Genomic DNA, 22,132 nt, shown 5'->3' with positions numbered 1-22,132 from the left:
CCAGCGAGCCCTAGAACGCGCTAATGCCGCCTCGTATGCACAGAAAAGACCGGCTAATATACACAAAAGTTGCAAACCGGAACTAGTGGCTGATCACGACGAAGGAATTGGGCCCCTCCGAGTCTTTCGTGATAAAGCCGTTACTTTCATCAGCTTCCCCTTTGAGTCCACTTGGTCCAAGTATTTATAGAGGACCATGCTTCTGACACCAGTCTTTGCGACTGAACACGGAATTTGTTGTCTGCGCGTCGGACATTTACTTCGTAGCACCGCGTACTCGTAGCGTTTTGCGTTAAATTTTGAATTTTGAACTGACTTTTTACATCCAAAATAACGACACGGTAACGACTCAGTGTGTGCGATGACTAGTAAGTAACAAGTCCTCGTGGACAGACATGGACCTCGACTGGTGAGATTTCAAGACGCGGGACATTGTGTACGAATTTGGATCAGCCCTTAGATAGAGACCTCTCGGATGTATGAAAATCGGACCAGGGATTTGACCCATTTTTGACTTCCAAGTGTACGAAACGCTTCAGGCCGGCGGCCTTCGGCCGCCTGAAAGTGTACTATTTGGGATCAGGCCTTTGGCTGTATTATCAAGGGTCCTTTGACGCTACACTGCAGTGACAGCAAAAAACCAAACAAAAACAAAAACAAAAACAAAAAACCAAAACCAAAACCAAAACCAAACCCAAAACCAAAACAAATCCAAAATCCAAACCCAAATCCCAAATCCAGCTCAAAATCCAGCTCAAGCACACAGGTCCAGCCTGAACAAACAGTACAGCAGTGTGGGGGCCAGACACGTCGGGCACCGCGACGTCTTCATCACACACTCGGTGATACACCTACATAGGCATAAACATAAATCAATCAATCAATCAATCAATCAATTTTTATTTTTTTTTATTTTAGTTTTTTTGGAGGCCGTCAACGGAGGAGGAGGAGGAAACTCACCTATAGCAAAAGACATGCCCGCACATAGTCGCCGTGATGTCCACGCACGGGTTCCTATTGCATATCCTGCAATGGAGGCGCGGCTCCGTCTCCGTGGTACAGTTTTGGGGTGCGGAGTCTTGAACCAGGGTGTGCGGGGAGGCATCCCGGAGGCGGAGAGGGGGAGGGGGAGGGCCGGTGGTCCCATCCTCGCGCACATCCTCGACTATATAGATATACAGATAAAGCACCGTGGTGTAGTCAGTGACCGTCTGAACGCTAGCCGCCAGCCCCGAGGAGAGAGGAGAGAGGCGAAAGAAGATAAAGCATATCACATACCATCGGACTTGCAGAAGCGCTCCAAACCCGAACGCGTCCTCGTACGCGTACCGCCCCCGGATCCACATCCACATCCACGCGGCGAGCTCGCCCCCGAGCTCGCCCCCGATTCCGGCAGCGGCAGCCGCTCCGCCATAATACTCTCCCCGTACTTCTTCCACCCGCCCTCCCCATCCCCGTACTTCTTCCACCCGCCCTCCCCATCCTGCGGCGAGTCCCCAAACCGCGACAGCGACGACGGGGTCAGCAGGTCGTCCGGAGGGCTGAGGGACGAGGCGAGGTGGAGGAGCGTATTCAAGTGCTCCGGGATGGTGATGGGCGTCAGTTCGAAGGGCGAGGTGGACGGCAGGGTCGCTAAGCCCGCGGGCGCGGCGACGGAGGGCGATCGGGCGAACGGCTCGCTGGTGTCGCTGTTGTCGCTGATGTCGCTGATGGACGACGACGACGACGGGGGCGAGTCAGAGTTTCGGCTCGAGGCCGTCGAGATGCGTATAGCGGGCTTCGTGAAGGGCAGCGTACTCGGATAAGTACTCGGATAAGTACTCGGATAATTGGCATATCTGGCACATCTGGTGCGAAGAGGCCGTGGGGACAGAGCCGGAGCCGGAGACGGAGACGGAGACGGAGACGACGCCCGGGTGAAACAACGTTCGGGTTCGGGTGCAACCTCAACCTCAACCTCAACCTCAACGGCGGGGTCAGGGTTCGTACCGCCGAGGGAGAGGGGACCGCCGAGGGACCGCTGCGCCTGCGCCTGCGCGCCCGCGAACATCGGCGCGTTCAGAATCCGCAAATTGCTGCTGCCCGCAGTCTGCGCCAGCGCTTCGACGAGCCCGGAATCTGCGAGACCAACGCCGGAATCCTCCAGAGCGTCGTGCGGGGGCGAAGCTGGCGTCTTGCGGGGGCGGGAGCAGGAGCAGACGCACGTCAGCACGTCAGCATGGTATCAGGTATCATAGAAAGCACGGTATCATAGAAAGCACGGTATCATAGAAAGCACGTCAGCAAGTCAGCGTGGGATCAGGTATCATAGAAGCAGGGGTACACACTACCGATGTAATACTAAATGTAAAATCGCGGCCGTGCATTTCTTCGTCATCGTCGGACCCGCCCACACCCACGGACTTGAGCGTCGCGTCGGGGCTCTCCGCGTCTGCTTGCAGTATCTGGGTCGGGCTAGACGCCGACGACGACGACTCCTCAAACGCAAACGCAAACGCAAACTCAGGGTCTTCGTCGTCGTCTGGACGCGGTTGGTGTATTTCCGCTGGCGGGACAGTCGGAAGAGGGAGAGGGACCGGCGGCGGAGTAGCACGTCGGCGATTCACCGGTTCGGGAGGGGGTGTTGGGGTAGGTTCGGGCGCGGATGGCGGGGATGTTCCGACAATTGCAACGGGGGGTTCGGGGATCTCTGTAGCCGTAGGCGTAGGCGTCGATGAAGGGGTTGATGAAGGGGGAAGAGGCGGGGAAGCGGGCGGGGATGCAGGCGTGGACTGTAGGATGGGGGGCGCGGAAACGGCCTGAAGCAATTACCGTGAGATGTCGGCAGTGTGAGGCGTAGTGAGGAGCAAGGCAGCTGAACTGACCTTCGGCGAGGACGGCGAGGACGGCGAGGTGCCTGTGCCTATTTTATGCACGCTTTCATAGTGCTGTTAATGCAGGCAAGTCGTCAGATATTGTGTATTGCGCGCTCCGCATGGATGGCCTGGGCTTACCCGGACCCACTCTGCGTAGTCTTTGAACCCGAGATTGTGCGAATGGCAGGTTGGGTGCGAGGGTGATTGGAGATAGTGCGCCAGCAGGGCGTCGGCGCGCCCGTCGATCTCCATGTCGCAGAGTTCGCAGCGCACTTGTGGGTGACACGTCCAATTGTGCTGTGAAAAAGTCATGATGCATGAGTCATGACGCGGACGGTCGCAGATGAAGTGAAGACAGCGTATCGTGATGGGAGTGCAAGAGACGGGCGCACCTGCTGCAGTTCAACTGCGTCCTTCAGCCCCAGGCGGCACGGAACGCACGTCGGGTGAGAAGCAGATGCGCGGTAATGTGCGCTCAACGCCGTGTGGGACCTGAACCGGACATTGCACGTTCCGCAACCGCGTACTCGGGGGTGGACGGACGCCATATGCTTCAGGCCAGCTGAGCCCTGTGGTCCAAGGCACTCGTATGCAACTTAACTACGCACCATGTCGTACCCTTGCAGGGACCCGAAGAGCTTGTCGCATATGTCGCAGTATGGATGAGTTACATTGGACGCTCGCAGATGTCGCTTCAGCCCGCCGCTGCTGCTGAAGGATCTGATACCGCAGATTAAACAGGTCGGCATTGTGGGTAGATGGAGAAGTCGAGGAAAGGGCTTATGGATGGGATGTTAGGTTATATAGTTGCTGCGGGTCGGCGTCGTCAGCCATCCTCGTGGCAGGCCTTGAGGATGTAGCGAGGACATCGAGGGTGTTCACGTAGATGATCAGTTTGACACACAGCGACCCCATGGGGTCACACCCCTATTTCTGCACACGAGGCACGGCTGGACTCATTACGAAGGGCAAGGCGATATAGCACAATGGTTCCACGAGCTCATGCATCCGAAGATGAAGACAGCAAAGGTAGAGATATTGGCCTGCATGGCGTAGAGACGCATGGTGAGGTGCCATTCATGGTCGAAGTGTGGGTTGAGGTAGTCGCGCATGATGAGGCCGTCAGTACCAGGCCATAGACTTCACATGCTTGTACGACGCGATTGCTTGGGCTTTGCGCTGCGCGTCCATAGGCATGGTCAACACATCTTTGAGATCACTGTCAGTCACCGAGTCTTTCTTTCCTGCAGTATCTCGTAGACTCCTTCGCCTGCATCGGAGGCCCCCTCTTCGTCAATGCCAGCCATCCTTCGCGTATGTTCCCCCACTTTTATCAAAAACCAATGATTGACACTCCATCTCAACAAGGTCCTAAATCCTAAATCCCATACCAACTCATTCGAACCCACCATCTTCCGCCGGCTCGTACTTGGAGCTTGGCGTCTCTGTGCACACACTCAATCTCTCCCATCCACATATCTCGCCGTCACTACCTCCCATTCCCATTCCCACCGACCCTCCCTGCCTCATCCCACTCGCGTATCCCGGCGACGCAACGTCATCGCCCCTTCAACCTCCTCGTCTAACGCCTGATCGGCAAGCAGTCTGTACAACGTCCTGAGCACATATATATATTTATATGCGCATTATACCGTGCCGCGTACCTTGTTTGCCCATAATACAACCCACGTCCACACACACTGTGGCCTCGTCCACCGCCGAAGCGCCTCCGAGTACCACGAATACCGACTACCATTACCACGGCGGCGAAGCCAGAGTACTGAGCAGTCGTCGCCAGCTCCATGGCCAGGGATCCACGACGACGCGTTCAGTGCCAAGGGGTCCATGTTCTACGAGCACGTCGGTACGCGACCTGTTAGCGAGTTGTAATCGCTGGAAAACTCACCCAGAGAGCGCAGCGTTGACGGCCTCCCAGGTACCCTCGAGATCTTGGCAAGCGTTAGGTGACAGGTCAGGCCCTCACTAGCACTCCTTCTTCACTCTCTCCCTTCGCTCTCCCTTCGCCTCCCACCGCCCCTCACTCATCTATCCTACTCATCTATACTACTCACCGATGATCGTAAGTCCCCTCGTGCTCCTTCCTGATGAGCCCCCTTCCTCCCTCTCTGTCCCCCCCCCCCCGCCCCCCCGGTCCCCCACGAGCCTCGCCGTATACTCAACGATCAACGATCCACTCGTCGCTGTCCCCAACCTCGCTTCCTCCCCGTCTCCAACCTCACAGTCCCTCTCATCTCGTCACCACACCGCCCAATCGCCTCACCCCCAACACCCCTTTTACCTCAAGGCTTCGGGAATCGGCGGGCGCAAGTCAGCGACCGAGTCCAGGCGCTCGTGAAACCCTGTTCGCCCAAATGCCAACGCCGCCAACGCCCTTGGAGAGCACATGCGTCCAGCGCCAGAGCGAGGAGATGTGGACGAAGACGAAGACGAAGTGGGGGTTTATGTTTATGGATGGCCAGAGACAGACAGTACGTACGTACGTACGTACGTACCTTGCATCAATCCCACCACATGCTCGAACGAAAGGGTGCGAGCGTCATCGATTCGATTCATCACTGAGCCTGTAGAGGGACATGATGCCGCTCTACCCCGTGCGCGGACTGTTGGACCACAACACCCACCACCACCTGTTACGCGATCACGACCACGCACTTGTCTGATGTGCCTCGCTCACCGACCGTCCCCAATCGCGATGCGGCGAGAGCCCTTGTTCTCGAGTACGGACAGAGAATCATCAAAGCCGAACAGGCACGAGACGAAGCAGAGCCTCCTACCTCTTCCCCCCCACCCTGCTCCAGCTCGTCGGGCTAGCAATCGCGATAGCAGCTTGGATGAGGCTTCTCGACCGCCTCCGACTTGTAGTCTCATCGCAGCAGCCGACACGCCACGCAACCGGTGTATCACCACCCGCAGGCCCGCTTGATCAACGACCAATATGGCGCCTCGCCTCACCTCCATCACCCTCGCTCACGCTCTCGTTCACGCTCATTCATGCCTGACGATCCACGGCGCATCAATAAATCCTTCATCCTTAAGTATCAAATAGTAGAGGTCGCTAGACATACACACAATGAGGAGGTCCAGACAATAATCGCACAACTTGACAGAATAAACCAACTACACTGTCCGAACTTGACAGGCAAAGAAGAGAGACAGTGCTTCAGTCAAGGAAGGCTTTGTATGCTTCCCTCCACGCCTTGTTGCCATCATTCTCAATCACATCCTAGACAACAATTAGCGACATTGATTGGTGCATACTTCTTATGGTCTCCGGACTTACGCCGTGGCAGGGGATAATCTTCTCGAAATTCCACCCAGCTACCGTCCTTGCGTCTCTCTTCATTTCCCTACGCGAGTAATTGAGGGTTCAGCTGCGATACGTGGTGAGGCGGGAAGTCGGCTTGACTCACTCCTTATTTTCGCCCAATTGCCAGACGAGCTTTGGATGCATCCAGTTCCACGGGTTGATTTGCCCCCAGGATGGGACGTATCCCGACGAAGTGGATTTAGAGTACTGGTGTAATTGCCCCAATTTCAGCCAAGTCTTAAGGAGGAACGATGGAGAAGAGGGAGCATGTACCTGTTCGGTTGCAGGGAGATTGAATAAGAGATCAGCTTCCACCATGACCTTGGAATCAGCATGGAAGAACGCGACATCGCGATTCTTGAACCCAGAGAAATAGCTGGTTGTACAACGCGCTTAAGTATGTAGCATCGTTGCGAACCGACACCAACGTTGCGCACCAGTGTTGAATCTGTGATGATATTTTAGCAACAATGCATTTGATTCATTTGGCGACGAAATTACGCGCCTCGTTCTCGAATTCAAATGTTTTCCCGTCCGAGTCAGAGCCACCCCAGACTAAAGACATTAGTGCCTCCCGCAGCAGAAAATCCAATATTCACTTACCTCCGTCAAACTTGAGGGTCTTGTCGTTGCATCGCTCTATAGCTGCTTTGGGAGCATAGAGCTTCGCATCTGGGTACGCTTTCTTGAACTCGCCTAACAAAATCAACGTTGATTTCAGCAGCTATATGCGCATCAATACGGTTCTTACTGAGAAAGAGGTAATGGACCGCGTCGGCGGAAACGATGTACCTGACGTTCGACTCGCCGTTGAGTACGAGTGAGTGGGATAACGAAGAAGCTCACTTGACGGGCCCAAGTTCATCTAGCTTGGCTTTTGTTGGCTCGTTCAATGGAGTAGATGCCAACACCCAAAGCCCCCCATCGTTCAATTGGATTGCAGTGGAGCGCCCGCCAATGGGGACGAGTCCAAAACGCGCAAATGGTCTGAAATGCCGTTAAACCCCACTCAGCACGCTGTTCCGTGGACGACGCTATAGACATACCGGGAAAACGTCCAAACACCCTTGGTAACCTAAAGGCCACGTTAAGGTTAAGGCTCAGTGCGAAAGAAAGCATTGGGAGTGAGTCAGGACCTCTCGTATCGCTGTATCCGCCATTTACGATGTCGCTGGGGTGCCGGAAGGTTGAGGAATGGAGGAAGAAGGAAGGGCACACTTTTGGGCGCACTGGGGAATGACGACGATGCCATGTGCTTTCGACCGAAAGGGCAATAAGTTCACACGTCAATTAAACTTTACTTCCATACATGGCTCGGCCCTGTGATCGATTCTCGAGTCAACAAGTTCGTTAATACATTTGCAAAGTCATCTTGCATGTTTTTGGTATCCCAAATTAATCATGGCCTGACTCCAGCGGCGAAATGGTGTCCCCAAGGGCATTCATTATTCCAATGTCCAGGTACACGAAGCACATCAATTTTCAAGGCTGGTACATACTCCGAGAGCGATCTCACTATAGCGCCCACTTCGTCCTCTTATGTTTTGGCGTCCTGGTGGGAGGTCAATTTACCCCACGAACACGCCCGCCGATCAGCTTCCGAGTCCAGGAGCCTATCTTCCGAGGTTCTGGGGAGCACTATGACTCTGGGCTATTCACTCCGGTCGAAACGCCAGACGCCCTATCAGACAACGAATTCAGCGTTCTCCGCCACGCGCTTCGACGTCGATGTACCCCGTGTACGCTCTAGCATCGCAGCATCACAGAGTCGGACTCGTTGGCAAATTGTCTAGCAGGGATCAGAAGCGACATAATTTACTGTGTCATCGCACCACCGAGTCCTCTTTATCCGCACTCCGTAGTTTGGGAATGCTGGGTCACCTCTTCTTCTACTTTTTCGAGAGCAGGAGCGATCCTGATACGGACGATGTGTTGCTCTGGACGAATGGCGGGCCTGGGGGCTCGTCCGTCGTAGGGCTGCTGACGGGGCTGGGATCGCGTCGTATGCTGGATGCGTCTGGACCCAAGTATCACCCGGAATCATGGAACAGCAAGGCTAACATATTCTTCATCGACCAGCCAGTCGGCACAGGATTTTCATACGCCGAATACGGCGAGGCGGCGGTGAGTGCTTGACCTTGGCCGCTGTTGCTGTATTTGCGTATCTGTGTATGGTGCAAACGACGCGTAGGAGACGACTGAAGATGCAGCCGAAGCCATGTCGCGGCGTTTGTGGTGATCTTCTTCGAACATTTCAGCAAGTTCAGAGGACGCGCATTCCACCTGTCTTCGCCTCAGAAATATACGACCACTGGCAGAAGCAACAAGGCACAACGCCGGTTAACTTGACCTCGATCATTGATAGGCTCCCTCCATTCCATCTCTACGCATGCTCAAACGTCGATTAAAAACGTGCGCAGGCAATGGGGCGACGAATATGTACAGTCTAATCCTGTCTTGGCCCGTCCTCGACATAGTGTGCGTGGTTCCAGCTTCCCCGCGCCATCTCTCTCATTATATCATCATATCATTGTATCATCCGCTCCCCCGTACCGCGTATACGATACCTCAGCACCTGCGTCGCGGCCAAGAAAATGGCATGTTTCTCTCAGTTTTCCGATGTTATCCGGCTCACTTCCTCGTGGAACATGTGTAGGTTCCCCGATGCAGAAGGTCTTCACCAGCCACATCCAACACTTCCTGAACGCACCCGCCACCCGCGCGCTCCTCGGGGCCGATCCCGCCGTCCCGCACTTCGCGCTCCTCAGCCCCGGCGTAAACGCCGCCTTCTTCAGCAACCGCGACCACCTGCACCCGTCCGAGGCGCGCGTCGCGGCGTGCGCGTGTTGAGATACGCGGAGACATACGACTGGGTCGCGAACTGGGCGGGCAATGAGCGGTGGGCGCTGGATACGGCGTGGCGCGGGCAGGAGGAGTTCAACAAGCAGGCTCTGCGCGAGTGGGCGGTCGACGGGAGGGTCGCGGGCAAGACGAGGAGCTCGGGGGGCTTGACGTTCGCTACGGTGGAAGCCACGGGACATATGGTACGTTGCTCTATTTCTGCGATATGTGCGATCTACTCCTCTGACGGTCCTCTTCCGCCATTAGGCTCCGTGCGATAAGCCCAAAGAGACTCTGGCGATCCTGCTGCGCTGGTTGTCCGCAGAGGCACTGTAAGTTATACGCTGTATTTGCTAGATGATGCTAAAGTGTAAAGTGACTTCCCCAATCTTTCACGAGAGACTGGGGTATGAGCCAATGGCAGAAATGCCGCGGTCTCTGACATGCGTGAAATCCCCGACCAAGCTGTGCAGCGTCACTGCTATCGACCCCTTGAGGTGGGGGCAACCTATGGCGCAGAGATTCCTCAATGCATCGCATCTTGCTACTAAGCAATCATGCAGCTTATGGAAGTTCTTGACGTTTTGAAGCTTTCAAGTTTATGTGAATAAATCAAAGTTCTCAACCCTCAATAAATGACTAAATCGAATGTAAGAATACAGGTTTTGCCTACAGATACTGGGAAAACATAGCAAAAATCACAGCAAATACACGACTTGGACAAATTACAGTCACTTCTCTGTGCCCTGCTTCGACCGCCGATGTTGCCTTCTCTGTGGACAGCAACGCTGAGGGACGGCGCGGGGAGATCACTAACGTTGAGAACTTACCTTGGCCCTCGTTCTTGCGCCTCTTCCAAGATCTTCTGCGCCTTCGGGCTGTTCACCATCCCCTTCGTCTTCGCCTAGATCCGAAAGTGGTGAAGATGCCCTTCTCGAGCTTGGAGCCTTTTCGAGGGCATCTTCATCGCCGATGATTGAGCTCATCTCCTCGTCATCCTCTGAATCCTCTGAATCCTCCTCCTCGTCGTCATCATCATCATCTTTTCGACGCTTCTTCTTAGGTCGTCTGAGAATATGGTCAGATCTAAGATACAGCGCAGGGAACTGTATGAGCTGACCTCGACGTAGAAGCCTTGCGCTTAGTGGGCGCCTTCTTCTCCTTCTCCTTCTTCTCCTGTCAGAAGAGTGCTTTAGTCATTTCCAGGAATAGAGATGTCTAAGCTCGCTAACCTTGATAGGCTCTTTGAGCCAGGCAACGACTCCTTCGGGAAGGTAGACGGTCTTAATGACCTGTTTCGAGACGTCGTTAACTTGTCCACTAAAAGGCCAACAACCTAACCTTATTGGCGGCCTCAACGGACGGCAAAGGCCTCAGTATATCTGGGGGCAATTTAACCTTCCCGGGGTAACTTGATATGCTCCATGAATGATTGTGCGCGTGGATCTTAATCAATTCTTGGGCCAACTCGGACATAACATAAAGGTTCTGCAAGAAGAAGTTGAGTTGGAAAGTCAATTGCAGAAACTGAGGCCTTACTTCGCTATGAGTATGAGAATCAGCGTCGCGAACAGTTTTGGCTTTCGCTGCAAGGTTATAAATAAGAGATATGTTATCTGGCGTGGCGATCAGGTCCAAGTAAAGTTGGATATGTCTGCGGTCAGGTAGATCAGCAAGGTTTCTCAAGAAGCTGATGATGGGAATTGCTTACTTTCCCATATCGAGTAGGCCATCATTGGAGGTGTCATAGTCGGGGTGATGGGCGAGGAGATGAAGTAGACGAATAAAGATGAGTTCAAAATGTTCAACCTTGAGGGCTGCGAGTGTTCATTAAGCAAAGGAATCCATTGATGACGGGGTACGAACCTGGGGGCAGCTTCTTGAAGGCTGCGATGACGTAGTTTGCTGCCTAGCGATGTATGGGAGATAAGCACAAACGACAAGCAAACGTCGAATACGTACCAAGGCCTTGACGTCTACCTCGGGGTCATGGATGGTCATGAAGGGTATCAGGTTGAATCGGGGCGGTAGCTTGCGTGATTGCATCAAAGAAACTACTTTGGTGAGGAAGGCAAAGCGAACATTGTAGCACGTATCCTAAACCACGAGTGACGATAAGCTCTCCTGCACGCAATAGTTCTCGTCAGACGCACCTGCACTGCGAGGGCGAGCGATACGAATTTCGGCGACAGTGCATGCAGGTAGGTCTCGATTGCGCAGAGATGTAGCAAAGATACCGCAGCTTGCAATCGTAGACGTGCCTTGGACTTCGGGCTGTCAAGTAAGGATAACGGGCGCGTCAGAGGGTAGCGCGTAAAAGAAAAAATTACGACTGACTCTTCCTCTTCTGCTGTACCAGGGATCAACGTTCCTCCTTGTTCTAAAGTAGTCACAAGCATCTTAAGGACCGGAGTAGCGATTTCCAGCGGGTTGTCATCGGATGCATGTGAGAGGCACCGGTTCCTAAACATCTTCAGAGCGAGGACTTTGACTTTGATGGCCGTTGATAGACTATCCTCCTCAGCCCACTCTTCATCATCCTCATCCATTTCGTCGTCTGGAGGTGGAGTAGGCACCATGAGTATATTCTGTAAGACAAATGCGGTGATTTGCTCGCTATGGCGATCGAAAGTTTCCGACGCGAACCGAGCGAATTGGGCCAAGACGGACATGCGGGCAAGAAGTACATCGTCTGAGGCATCTTCGAGTTCGTTCGTTATAGTCTAGAAAGATCTCAGTTGCGTGCAGTTTCGAGGACGATGTCCATTAAACATACATCAAGGACTTGGGAGCAGTTGGCGGCACGATCCTTCGAAAAGGCCAAAAGCCGGGCGGCGAACTTGGCATGCCTTGGGTGCTCCCCAGTTGCGAACCGAGTAATCCTTTCAACGGTCCTCCTATATAAGCAATTAGAAAGACGCGTCGACCAAAGGGAGGATGTCTCACTTGTCCGAAGGTACTAATTTATCATCGCAGCGGGCTATAGCAGCTAGGGCTTGCAAACATGTTTCCACAAGTATTTCGTTTTTCTCGTTTGCTATTGCCTTTGATAGTTCGGTTACGTGCGACTTGTAAAGAACGGGAAAGTGCTTCGAGATAAATGCCATCAGAGTCTGTGAGTGTTTCGCTGCGGTTTGTGTTTGCATCGATGCCTTGCCATTGTCCTTATGAATGGCTTTGATGAACGTCGGTATAGATGACTGGTTGAAGATACGGAGGCTTGCTCTATAAAGTAGAGTGTTCATGGTAGAATTTATGGCTGGGGAGTTTTGTTCAATTCTTCGCGTAAACTCGTTCTGTGGAATAACGTGTTAGGTCGAAGTATACAATCTCAAAGGAAATGCCCGGACCGTCGCCTTGACCAACCCTTTCAGATCAGTCTGGGGGTCCATACAGCTTTTTAACAGTTTGTAGAGTCTCCCTTCGTTGAGTTTTGCAAACGTGTGAAGGTCTTCAGACGCTTTATGGGGTTCCAAGAAGCCGCCTAAATTTTCGTGTTAGCACCCTTTTCACCATTGACTAACGCTGTTACGCACTTGAGATGGCTTGGATAACTCCGTTCAGTTTGCGCGTCACTCCGTCTTCATTCTCGTCAATGACGCCTCCCTATTGCCAGTCATTCACAACGTAGACATGTTGAATAACACGGGACATACGTTATACTTGGCGCAGGCATCCAAATAGTGGTCAAAGACGGTTGGGCGACTAAAATGATGGTAGGGAAATGGTGTTCACAAAGAAAATCGAGGAACATACGGTTGTTTCATACCCGTCAGTAACAGGAGACCTTGAATAGCCTTCTCATCGAGAAACTTCATGACTGTGAGTAACCGCTCTGTCCATGCACCGTCGTCAATTTCCAATGTGTTTTTGGATGTAGACGGGCGTGTTGTCGTAGATGAAGGGAGAGGAAGAATATAAAGTGCGAAAACCATCTCTATCGTACCCCTGGTAGCCATATATATGAGCGCTGGTATAGGTCGAGTTGAAGTGATAAACACACCTCACTTCCGTTCCCAAGCTAAGCATGTGCAGTATGTCGTTGGGTATCCAAGAGAAATGCCTGATCGCGGCTGGATCATTGTTTTCTCTGCATCGAGGGAGCATCACGTTTACGTTGATGGACACTAAAGTGACAGATCACTCACATTTCCGGATAAGCGAGGCTAAAAAGCTTCCCCAATGCCGTCAGAGCCTCGGAACGAACATAGTGCTGTAGATTTTTTTTATTGAGGTTGGAAAGTTAAGCGTGAATGTATGTACTCGCCTTCTTGTCCAAGCCTCTTCCAGCAATCACCTTAAGCTGCTTGTCCGAAACATGATGTAACGCGGTCTCGTAGTCTAATTGTGAATATAGTTTGCACACAGCCCCTCTGATCTTCTCGTCGGGATCAAATAATTTTGAGTTGAGGGCGTCTTCGAAGGGTAAGCAACGTGCAACAGGGGGCAGAAGCAACCACAACTACCTTCTATTGCGTCTTTCACTTGAGGTAGATTTCCGATCAATGCACCGGCAGTTTCAGCAAATTTAAGTCGAACACCTGCATTCTTGTCATTGCGCCGCTTGAGCCATTCATTCCATGTTGTTGGATAATTCTTCACGAGGTCATGTCCGTGGCCACCGGGGGAGCCGTACATCTCACCCAAGACTTGCGTTGCTATTGATCTAAGTTGGACTTCCTCAACTCTGAGTTCTTCTTCGAGCTGGGGGATAACGCTATGAAGTAATGCCGGGCATGATCGATGAAGTCGCTTGATGAGTTCGTGGGCCGTTCGTATCTCGTTGAAGTCTTCGGGAGATGTGGCATGTACAGAGGATTCGGACACGATGATGTCGGTGAAGTACTGTGATACGTGTCGTTGGAGTTTGTCGGCAGTCGAATTACATAGTTGTACTGCTGTTCGATAAGCGGCTTGGTCGAGACGCTACGATTTCGTCAATATATATATGTGGTAAGTCACCGAATGCTAGGCATGCCCAAGTTGAGGAGATAGTGGTGAAGCCAACACAATAGAATTCTCAGAGAGTATGCCAATTGTTAGGGTCGCCGAGAGGAACTTGAAAAGACATGTGTCCTTCTCGGCTCAACTTGGGCAAAGACAAGGCAATGGATTCCAACAAAAAAAGATTACTCACAGCGTTTTGGTCCATGAACTGAGACATGATAGTTTCGAGTACCTCCGATGGCAACGCGGGGCACTCGTCAACAAGAGCGACAAGTATATCGACCAAGTATAACTCGACTTTCTTTGGGAGGTCCCGACGTACCAGGGCGAATACGGCGCGAAATATCTCCACCATGAGTTCTTCAGAGTCAGGAAGGTCACCCGCTAGCACGACAGTCTTGACCGTGGACAACGACTCCACGAGATGGTAGTATTCATTGTAGTAGGCCGAGTCGGGGCCCTTGAGTCCGTTAGATAGCTGCTTGAAGAAGAACTGGAAGATATCCCTCAATTCCGCGTCGGTGTAAGGAGCGTTGGGCGCGCAAAGTCTGAGGATATCCGCGAGACAACACGCCGTGTAAGCTTTGATACCTTTGTCTTTGTGCATGAGCAAGGATATGTTTATCAAATCCTTCTGCACGGTCCCCAGCGACCGCACGTCGACCTGCTCCTGCTCCATCGCCGCGAGTTCCAGGTGAAGGGTCTTGAGCTTTCTGAGGATAGCATCGGTGGACTGTCCTTTGGTGACAAGCTTCTCTTTGAAGACTAACTTCTTCGTTGCCGGTCCTCCGTTGGCTCGAGGCATTCGCGAGAGTGACGATAGAATACAATGTCAAGGGGTTGGTCGCGACTTTGTCGCGCCCACGCGCCCACTGACCGTGAGAGAATAGAGTGACTGACCGTGAGAAAGCATTTACGACAATCTGGAGAAATGGGACTCTTGGAAATTCGTATTTGCTACTGCCCACAATGGCCCCGTCGTCGAAACGCGCTCTTCCGTCCAAGGAGGCCACCCTTTTCAGAGAGCTTTTGACTCTCTACGAAACTAGGCAGCTCAAGAAGGGTGTCAAGACTGCCGATCAAATACTCAAAAAGTTTCCCGAGCATGGTGGTGAGGATCCTTCTCGGTCTGCCATGGCGCGCGACCTACCAACAACACATTTCAGAAACCCTGTGTATGAAAGGCCTGTGCCTAGCGCAATCAGGCAAGCGCGAAGAAGGCATTGGCTCGTTAAGAAGGGCATGCGCTTCGATCTCACATCGCATATCTGTTGGCATGTCTTCGGACTTATTCAGAAGGACGAGAAGAATTACGAGGAAGCGCTGAAATCGTACACGCAGGCATTGCGCTTTGACAAGGTGAGAAGTCAGCATTTGTCGCGTCGCCCATTAACCCTCGGATAGGAAAACATCAATATTCTGCGGGACTCGGCACAGTTGCAAACCCAGCTACGGATATATGATGGCTTAGTGGAGACGCGACACACTCTCCTTCGCCTCCGACCATCTCTCCGGCAGCACTGGATCGCTCTAGCCGTCGCACACCATCTCAATGGTAACTTGAGTAGCGCGAAGAAGATCCTAGAGCACTATGAATACAGTCTAAAGGTATGTAGGGCCTTTATTGCTCTGATGAGTGCTCATATTGCCAAAGAATATACCCGATTATGACGTTGAGCATTCAGAGACCCTCCTCTACCATGTTCGTATATTGGAAGACTTAGGGGAGTATGCCGAAGGCCTCAGTCTTCTCGACATCAACTCAAAATCGCGTGCTATCGTTGACCGGACGGCCATAATGGAATTCCGTGCTCGTTTACTCTCGAAGCTGCGGGACACAGATGCGTCGAACGCATGGCGTGCACTCATCGACCACAACTCTGATTGCTACGAATATTATCGTGGGTATCTTGCGAGCAAAGATGTTGATCTTGACAACCCATCGGATGAATCGCGGGCCCAAGCGCTAGCCATTCTTCAGGAATTTGCCTCGCAGCTACCGAAGGCCGCCACTCCGCGTAGAATGGCCCTTTCGTTTGCAACCGGTATGTATCTTCTTCCTGAATCGGGCGCTACCTGTAATAAACCAGCCGTTTAGGTGAACAATTCTCTGATCTGATTCAGCAATATCTAAGGTCTGGCCTTACGAAAGGCGTCCCTTCGCTGTTTGCCGACATCAAAGGCCTGTATACTGAACCGCAAAAATATAAAGCCATTCAAGAGGCAGCAGAGGCCATTTTACAGGAGAATACCCCCCCAGAAGGCCAATGTAGTCACGGCGAACCCACTACTTATCTATGGACGTTATGCTTCCTCGCACAGCACTACTCCTATGTACCTCGAGCCACCCCCTCACAGCCCCTCCCGTCTCCTGACTTCGAACGCGCCCTAGCCTTGCTTTCTACGGCTATAGCACATACCCCTACGTTACCCGAACTATATACTCTACGAGCGCGAGTGCTAAAGCGCGCCGGCGATCCCTTGGGCGCTGCTGCGGCCATGAACGAAGCACGACTGCTAGACGGGCAAGACCGTTTTCTGAATACCAAATGCGCCAAGTACCATCTTCGTGCTGGGATGATTGACGAAGCAATCCAATTCTTCGGCATGTTTACCAAGGTATGTTATATCCTGGGAACGATGGGTGTCCTTGCCGGCGTCGATTCAACTAATGCGTACAGCTCAGAAAGACGCCGCTAACCCTGGCGCAGACCTCGAGGAGATGCAGTCAACACTGTACTTGATCGAAGCCGGAGATGCGGAATATAGACTAGGCAAACTGCACTTGGCACTGAAGCGATATGTGGCCGTGGACAAGGTAAGGTTGATTTCCTGGATGTGTGCCGTCGCTTAACTCCCATCGTGTAGATATTCCACGAGATGGAAGACGATCAATACGATTTCCACGGTTATTCGTTGCGCAAATTCAACCTCAATATCTATCTCAAGTGCGACGTTTTGACTATTGGTTGAAAGACGAAACTGACCCTCATCGTAGCCTTCTTGCTTGGGAAGATCGCCTGCGTTCCCACCCGGCCTACGTCACCGCTGCACTGCAAGCCTCCCGAGTCAGATACCCATCTCTGCATATTTCCTCCCTTCCTCATCCATTATCGTAGATATTTGTCAAAGTCCACGATGACCCGTCGCTCATCACCGCCGCCTCGTCCTCTGGTGCGTCCGGCTGGCCTTGAGTCTCGCTTACGACGACCTGAGCGTCTGTTCTGCAGTGCGGCTTTCAGACGCAGAGAAGAAAGCGCGCAAGAAAGCCAAGAAGGCGGCGTCAAAGGCCCACGACGACAAGAAGCCAGGTATTTCCGCAGTCGTGTAGTGGCTACTAGCTCTCATGTGTCCCGTAGCAACGGCCTCCACCGCCGACGACACTGTCGAAAACACGCCAGCCAAAGACGACGATCCGGATGGCGTCAAACTGCTCGGCGCAGCAGACGGTCTCGATCGTGCGGCGAAGCTCTTGCAGCCCCTGGAGTCCCTTGCAGCAAGCAATATCGACGCTTGGTTGGTGATATACGATGTCGCTGTCAGACGAAGTAAGTTGTCATCGGTGATAACGTTCATCAGGCGACTCAATCAGGTCTAGAAAAATACCTCCAAGCCATAAAGGCGCTGAAACACGCTCAGTCGCTCGATTCGGAGCACGCGGAACTGCATACGCGACTTGTTGATTTCAAAAAGCGAGGTAACGCTAAGACACGGCCAACTCAGCGAGATACTGACTTGTGTGTAGCGTCGGCCTTCCCTCAAGTACCTCCAGCACCCATAGGACCGTTGGTGACGACATCCCTTGCAACTCTGCTGCCCGAGGAAGTTTCTCTAGAAACATACAACTCGCTGTATCTGCAACGACACTCGGGTTGTGCACCGGCGGTTCTTGCTGCTGCACGGGTATTACATTCGCTTGGTTCGGCTATCGATGAGGTCGATGCTACGCTATTTACGACGTTGGCCGACGACGCGCAGCTGGACATCGTGGTAAGTCGATCGTGCGAGCACCGTCTTGTTTGTGCTGAAGAATACTACAGACCGCGTCGAAGATCCTCGATTTCTTGAAGGCAATCAAGTCGAGTCGTGTGGAAGAGTATAGACTAACTTGCGTTTCCCGTTTTCCTTTGTCGACGGTGTTCATGACGCAGTCGGAGCTGAGCCAAAAGCAGAAACAAACTGCAGAGGGTACTACTGCTCTTGTCGAAGCAGAGAAGTTGGAGGTTGTTCCCTGATGGGAGGGTATCTGGTTCAGTCCGCGGAAATAGATCTTGCTCAGCGTGGGCTATGCTTCACGTAGTCGTATCGACGATCTTTCTTGAGTTGTGATGAGATTACTCAAACTCTTGTCAATGTTGCTAGATTTGATGATGACTGACCCTGTGATCTTGTGAATTCGTTCCTACGTATTCTGACCGGCATGTCACTTCCTCTCCACACATAGGATCGACGACGACGCGCCTTTGGTATGCATGCCGAATTCCCTGAACGAGTTTTGGCTAATTGATTGTTCTGCCTGATAGTTATTCCCCCGTTCGTTCAACATTACGAGGAGTTGACACCTCAACCGCGATGTTCCCTCCAGGGGCCTTGAGTGGTTTGAGAAGATGGTGGGATGGCGAAAGCATCAACCACAGCGTGTGCCAATGTTCCAGCCCCAGGGGTAACGGAGAGGCGCATTCGCCTTTCTTCGGCGTAGACTTCCGTCAAGTTCATCCTGCAGTCGGGCTGCTTTCTACCGATACTAGCCACACAGGGCGTTTGATGTTCCATGCAAGCTCTAGTACGCATTGCGCTATCTACCAAGCGCATCAATTAGCCACCCAAAACATCGGTAGCAACAATTTTTTTCGGCCGTGCGTCTTGCGTCAATCCTCATCGTCTATCGCGCCAACGGCGGGCAGATATTTCTTCAAGCCGACAATGTTATCAACCAGGTTTGCTATTTCCAAATCCCTGCATTCCGTCATTTTGTCACTTGGCCGGAGCCTAGCGTTCCCTAATCACTCCTCTGTGAATGGCTGATAAAGCCTGGTAACGTGTTGCGCAATCCTTCCCCGGATGGCGACCCCGCTTTCTCAAGCATAACGAAATAATGTTCTAGCGGGGGAAAGCCTGGGTGTTGCATCTGATGTATTAATACTCGACAGTGCGTCAATATGAGCGATTTGCTCGGTAGTCACTGTACGTTCTTGCCCTCATGAATTACGGCCACATGTTAATTGGAACATAGGGGGCGACGTCCCCAACAGGGACGGGGAAGGGCTACTTACATCCTGCTTCGTTAACTGCGCGGTCCAATACTCGCTCAGTGGAGCAAGGGTGGTCTTGCGCCATCGTACGCTTCGGCTACGCAATCTGTACTTATGGTCCTCCGTCTCATGACATATCCAATGGGAATTGCTCAACCATATGCAGTCCTCGCTCATACTCCAGGGACATGGTGTGCTTCCTCGCAGGTTGACCTTGGTGCCTTTCTTTATCGCGCCGCCGCCCGAGGAAAGAAAATATATATTTAGGCAGCGGTATTCCACAGATGACCCACCCAGGCAGCCTTTCGATTGCAGACGGGACTTCTCATGGCCACCCCTACTCTACTCATGCATGTCCGCTCCAAGGCGGACTCGATATCCAGCAAGGACACCAAGGACACCGCAGGTTCCGATGATTTAGTAGATGCGGAGCCGAAGCCTTTCAAGCTTTCCGAATGGTTCTTCCGTCGTGGCGAGAAGATCGACCTCGATTCGATTGCTACCAGGAGATCGGTGTACGACGATCCTGCGTTGGCACCCCATTACTTGCCGAAAAAAGAGTACGAAAATCTTCACCGGTTCGATCCAAAAATTCGCTGGACAGTTCGCGAGGAAAGGGTGAGCGCTTCCATGCTTCACTTGCTTCATATCACGTCTAATGTGGTTACCAGACTCTTGTCCGCAAGATTGACTGGAAGGTCATGTTATGGGCTGCCATTAGCTTCTCCGCCCTGAACCTCGATCGCGGCAATCTCAGTCAAGCCAACACAGACAATTTCCTTCCAGACTTAGGCATGACAACGGACGGTGAGTCTTTAATCTCGGCTACTTTACTGGCTTCGCTAATGCGATCGTCGGGATAGACTATAACACCGGTAACACGGTATTCAGACTCGCATTCCTTTGCGCTGAGTTACCTTCGCAACTTATTTCGAAACGGCTTGGCCCCGACGTTTGGATTCCCATCCAGATGGTTGGTTGGAGTGAGTTGCATTCGAGTCATTTTGGTCGACAGCAAGGCTAAGCATTGTTTATTGCAGGTATTGTCACCCTGGCTCAGTTCTGGCTTACGGGCCGTTCTTCTTTCCTTGTTTGCCGGGCTCTTCTTGGGTAAGCAACAACGCGAACTATCGAATTTCTTGTGTGCTTACTTTTGCGTTACAGGATTTTGCAGGGCGGGTATGTCAACCTGTTGTTATGTTGAGACTTCAGAGATTGACGGCCTTTCTAGTTTCATTCCGGATCTTATCTTATATCTCTCTTGTTCGTCTTCCCGATTCCCTTGGAGGTTGATCATTGCTAATCTCTTGATCAGATTTTTACACTAAAACCGAGCTCCCGTTGCGATTGGCGTTCTTCTGGATGTCAGCGAATGTGTGCACCATCGCGGCCAGTTTCCTTGCGTTCGGTGTTTTGAGGCTGCGAGGTCATGAAGGCAAAGAGGGTTGGCGGTATGCACCTTTCATTCCTCATCGACCTCCATGATCACTAAAGTTTCTTGCTTAGCTGGCTCTTCTTGGTCGAGTACGTTCATTTTATCAATCTGCGATGAACTGCTCCTCACCGTTTTTACAGAGGTTGCATCACACTTGCTGTCGGTATTGCTACGTTCTTCAAAATGCCGCCCTCTCCAACGGACACGAAGAAATGGTACCGTCCAAAAGGCTGGTTTACCGAGCGAGAAGAGTATATCGCCGTTTCCAGAATTCTCCGAGATGATCCCACCAAGGTATACCTCATATGCATCACGTCGAGCGCACTTGACTGACCAACATCGTTACAGGGTGACATGCACAATCGTGAGGGTCTGTCACTCAAACGACTGTGGCAAGCTATGTGCGATTATGACCTGTGGCCCTTGTACATCGTGTCAGTCCTTTCCCCCTCCCTTTCGCATCTTGAAATTCTGACATGTCATGCAGTGGATTGCTCTTTGGTATCCCTATCTCGCCGCCTGGATCTTATCTTACGCTCTCGCTTCGTAATATTGGGTGGGCACCTCATTTCGCTTACCCGCCCCAGCCACACGTCATACTCACATCGCTTCATTTAGATTCAATACCTTCCAGACCAATTTGCTCGCTATACCGTCAACAGTCGGAAATATGATTAGCATGCTCGCGATCACCTTGATCTCCGAGGTCGTCAATGATCGTTCCTTTGTCGCCATGGGTGAGGATATATGGGCATTACCGTTCTTGGTAGCCATATACTGCCTACCCGAGAAGCCGAATCAATGGATATACTTTGTACGCTTTTCTCTCCCCCCTGCCGATTGTTTTCTAATGCACTGTGTCCAGGGTCTTGCGTCTGGACTGCTTTCATACCCGTACACTCATCCGATCCAAGTGAGTTGCTCAACATCTTAAACGACTCGTTCTTATGTTGTATTTCAGGTTGCATGGTGCTCTCGCAACGCGGGTGCGGTCGCCAGTCGGACGGTGAATGCCTCACTGTATAATATGTAACTACCCTCCCATCCCTCCCCCGTTATCCCTCTGACCGCCCCACAGGTTCGTTCAAGCAAGTGGAATCATTGCAGCACAGATATACCGCAAAGACGATGCGCCCAGATGTTCGTCCCAATCTACGAAACTATACATCATCCCTCATTGACCCTTTATTTTCCAGACCGCCGCGGTAACACGATTCTCATCACTATCTGTGTCTTCAATATCGCCGTCTTGTATCCGGCCACAAAAGCGTACTATATGTGGCGCAACCGCCAGCGCGCCAAAATTTGGGATGCTATGACTTCCGAGGTGAGTCTAAAGCTTCCTGTTTTCTCTCCGAATCAAATCTGATGCACTGTATTCGGTAGGAAAAGGCCACTTATCTGCAAACCACCAAGGACATTGGAAACAGGCGTCTCGACTTCAGATTTGCCCACTAGATCATCACACCATAGA

General features: G+C 52.1%; 6 protein-coding genes across 6 annotated transcripts; 3 read left to right on the top strand and 3 right to left on the bottom strand.

The window, feature by feature from the left end:
• Positions 1–599: 599 nt before the first annotated feature.
• Positions 600–3,604, bottom strand: PC9H_006163 (uncharacterized protein; the record flags this gene model as incomplete). Its single annotated transcript, XM_036775715.1, has 8 exons — positions 600–621; positions 961–1,165; positions 1,279–2,173; positions 2,328–2,771; positions 2,865–2,927; positions 2,994–3,152; positions 3,248–3,424; positions 3,464–3,604. 8 exons carry the CDS (start codon positions 3,602–3,604, stop codon positions 600–602), a joined length of 2,106 nt encoding a protein of 701 aa, XP_036631734.1.
• Positions 3,605–6,036: 2,432 nt separating this feature from the next.
• PC9H_006162 (uncharacterized protein) lies at positions 6,037–7,343 on the bottom strand (the record flags this gene model as incomplete). The annotated part of the gene is made up of 11 exons (XM_036775714.1): positions 6,037–6,099; positions 6,157–6,223; positions 6,287–6,390; positions 6,457–6,559; positions 6,621–6,631; positions 6,677–6,738; positions 6,787–6,879; positions 6,935–6,975; positions 7,030–7,170; positions 7,230–7,258; positions 7,320–7,343. The coding sequence occupies 11 exons, from the start codon at positions 7,341–7,343 to the stop codon at positions 6,037–6,039; spliced, it is 738 nt and encodes a 245-aa protein (XP_036631733.1).
• A 568-nt stretch (positions 7,344–7,911) lies between these two features.
• PC9H_006161 (uncharacterized protein) lies at positions 7,912–9,360 on the top strand (the record flags this gene model as incomplete). The annotated part of the gene is made up of 4 exons (XM_036775713.1): positions 7,912–8,307; positions 8,549–8,595; positions 8,840–9,227; positions 9,292–9,360. The coding sequence occupies 4 exons, from the start codon at positions 7,912–7,914 to the stop codon at positions 9,358–9,360; spliced, it is 900 nt and encodes a 299-aa protein (XP_036631732.1).
• A 395-nt stretch (positions 9,361–9,755) lies between these two features.
• On the bottom strand, positions 9,756–14,776 carry PC9H_006160 (uncharacterized protein; the record flags this gene model as incomplete). Its single annotated transcript, XM_036775712.1, has 22 exons — positions 9,756–9,797; positions 9,855–10,092; positions 10,145–10,200; positions 10,257–10,316; positions 10,366–10,512; positions 10,564–10,678; positions 10,736–10,841; positions 10,891–10,933; positions 10,987–11,121; positions 11,178–11,298; positions 11,362–11,747; positions 11,801–11,921; positions 11,971–12,320; positions 12,375–12,508; positions 12,561–12,630; positions 12,681–12,729; positions 12,781–12,972; positions 13,028–13,114; positions 13,173–13,237; positions 13,322–13,440; positions 13,491–13,950; positions 14,162–14,776. The coding sequence occupies 22 exons, from the start codon at positions 14,774–14,776 to the stop codon at positions 9,756–9,758; spliced, it is 3,711 nt and encodes a 1,236-aa protein (XP_036631731.1).
• A 164-nt stretch (positions 14,777–14,940) lies between these two features.
• Positions 14,941–18,206, top strand: PC9H_006159 (uncharacterized protein; the record flags this gene model as incomplete). The annotated part of the gene is made up of 13 exons (XM_036775711.1): positions 14,941–15,330; positions 15,376–15,579; positions 15,626–16,016; positions 16,070–16,590; positions 16,658–16,789; positions 16,840–16,919; positions 16,970–17,039; positions 17,091–17,145; positions 17,202–17,282; positions 17,331–17,519; positions 17,570–17,668; positions 17,717–17,961; positions 18,012–18,206. 13 exons carry the CDS (start codon positions 14,941–14,943, stop codon positions 18,204–18,206), a joined length of 2,652 nt encoding a protein of 883 aa, XP_036631730.1.
• Positions 18,207–19,550: 1,344 nt separating this feature from the next.
• Positions 19,551–22,116, top strand: PC9H_006158 (uncharacterized protein; the record flags this gene model as incomplete). Its single annotated transcript, XM_036775710.1, has 17 exons — positions 19,551–19,841; positions 19,895–20,030; positions 20,087–20,206; positions 20,264–20,333; positions 20,388–20,402; positions 20,455–20,486; positions 20,539–20,674; positions 20,730–20,747; positions 20,799–20,952; positions 21,007–21,092; positions 21,146–21,214; positions 21,277–21,472; positions 21,524–21,571; positions 21,620–21,687; positions 21,737–21,798; positions 21,855–21,985; positions 22,045–22,116. 17 exons carry the CDS (start codon positions 19,551–19,553, stop codon positions 22,114–22,116), a joined length of 1,704 nt encoding a protein of 567 aa, XP_036631729.1.
• Positions 22,117–22,132: the final 16 nt, after the last annotated feature.

This window comes from Pleurotus ostreatus (assembly GCF_014466165.1).
Source record: "Pleurotus ostreatus strain PC9 chromosome Unknown scaffold_4, whole genome shotgun sequence".
In the NCBI taxonomy this organism is placed as follows: Eukaryota; Fungi; Basidiomycota; class Agaricomycetes; order Agaricales; family Pleurotaceae; genus Pleurotus; species Pleurotus ostreatus.
This window is presented reverse-complemented; position numbering and strand designations above follow the sequence as displayed.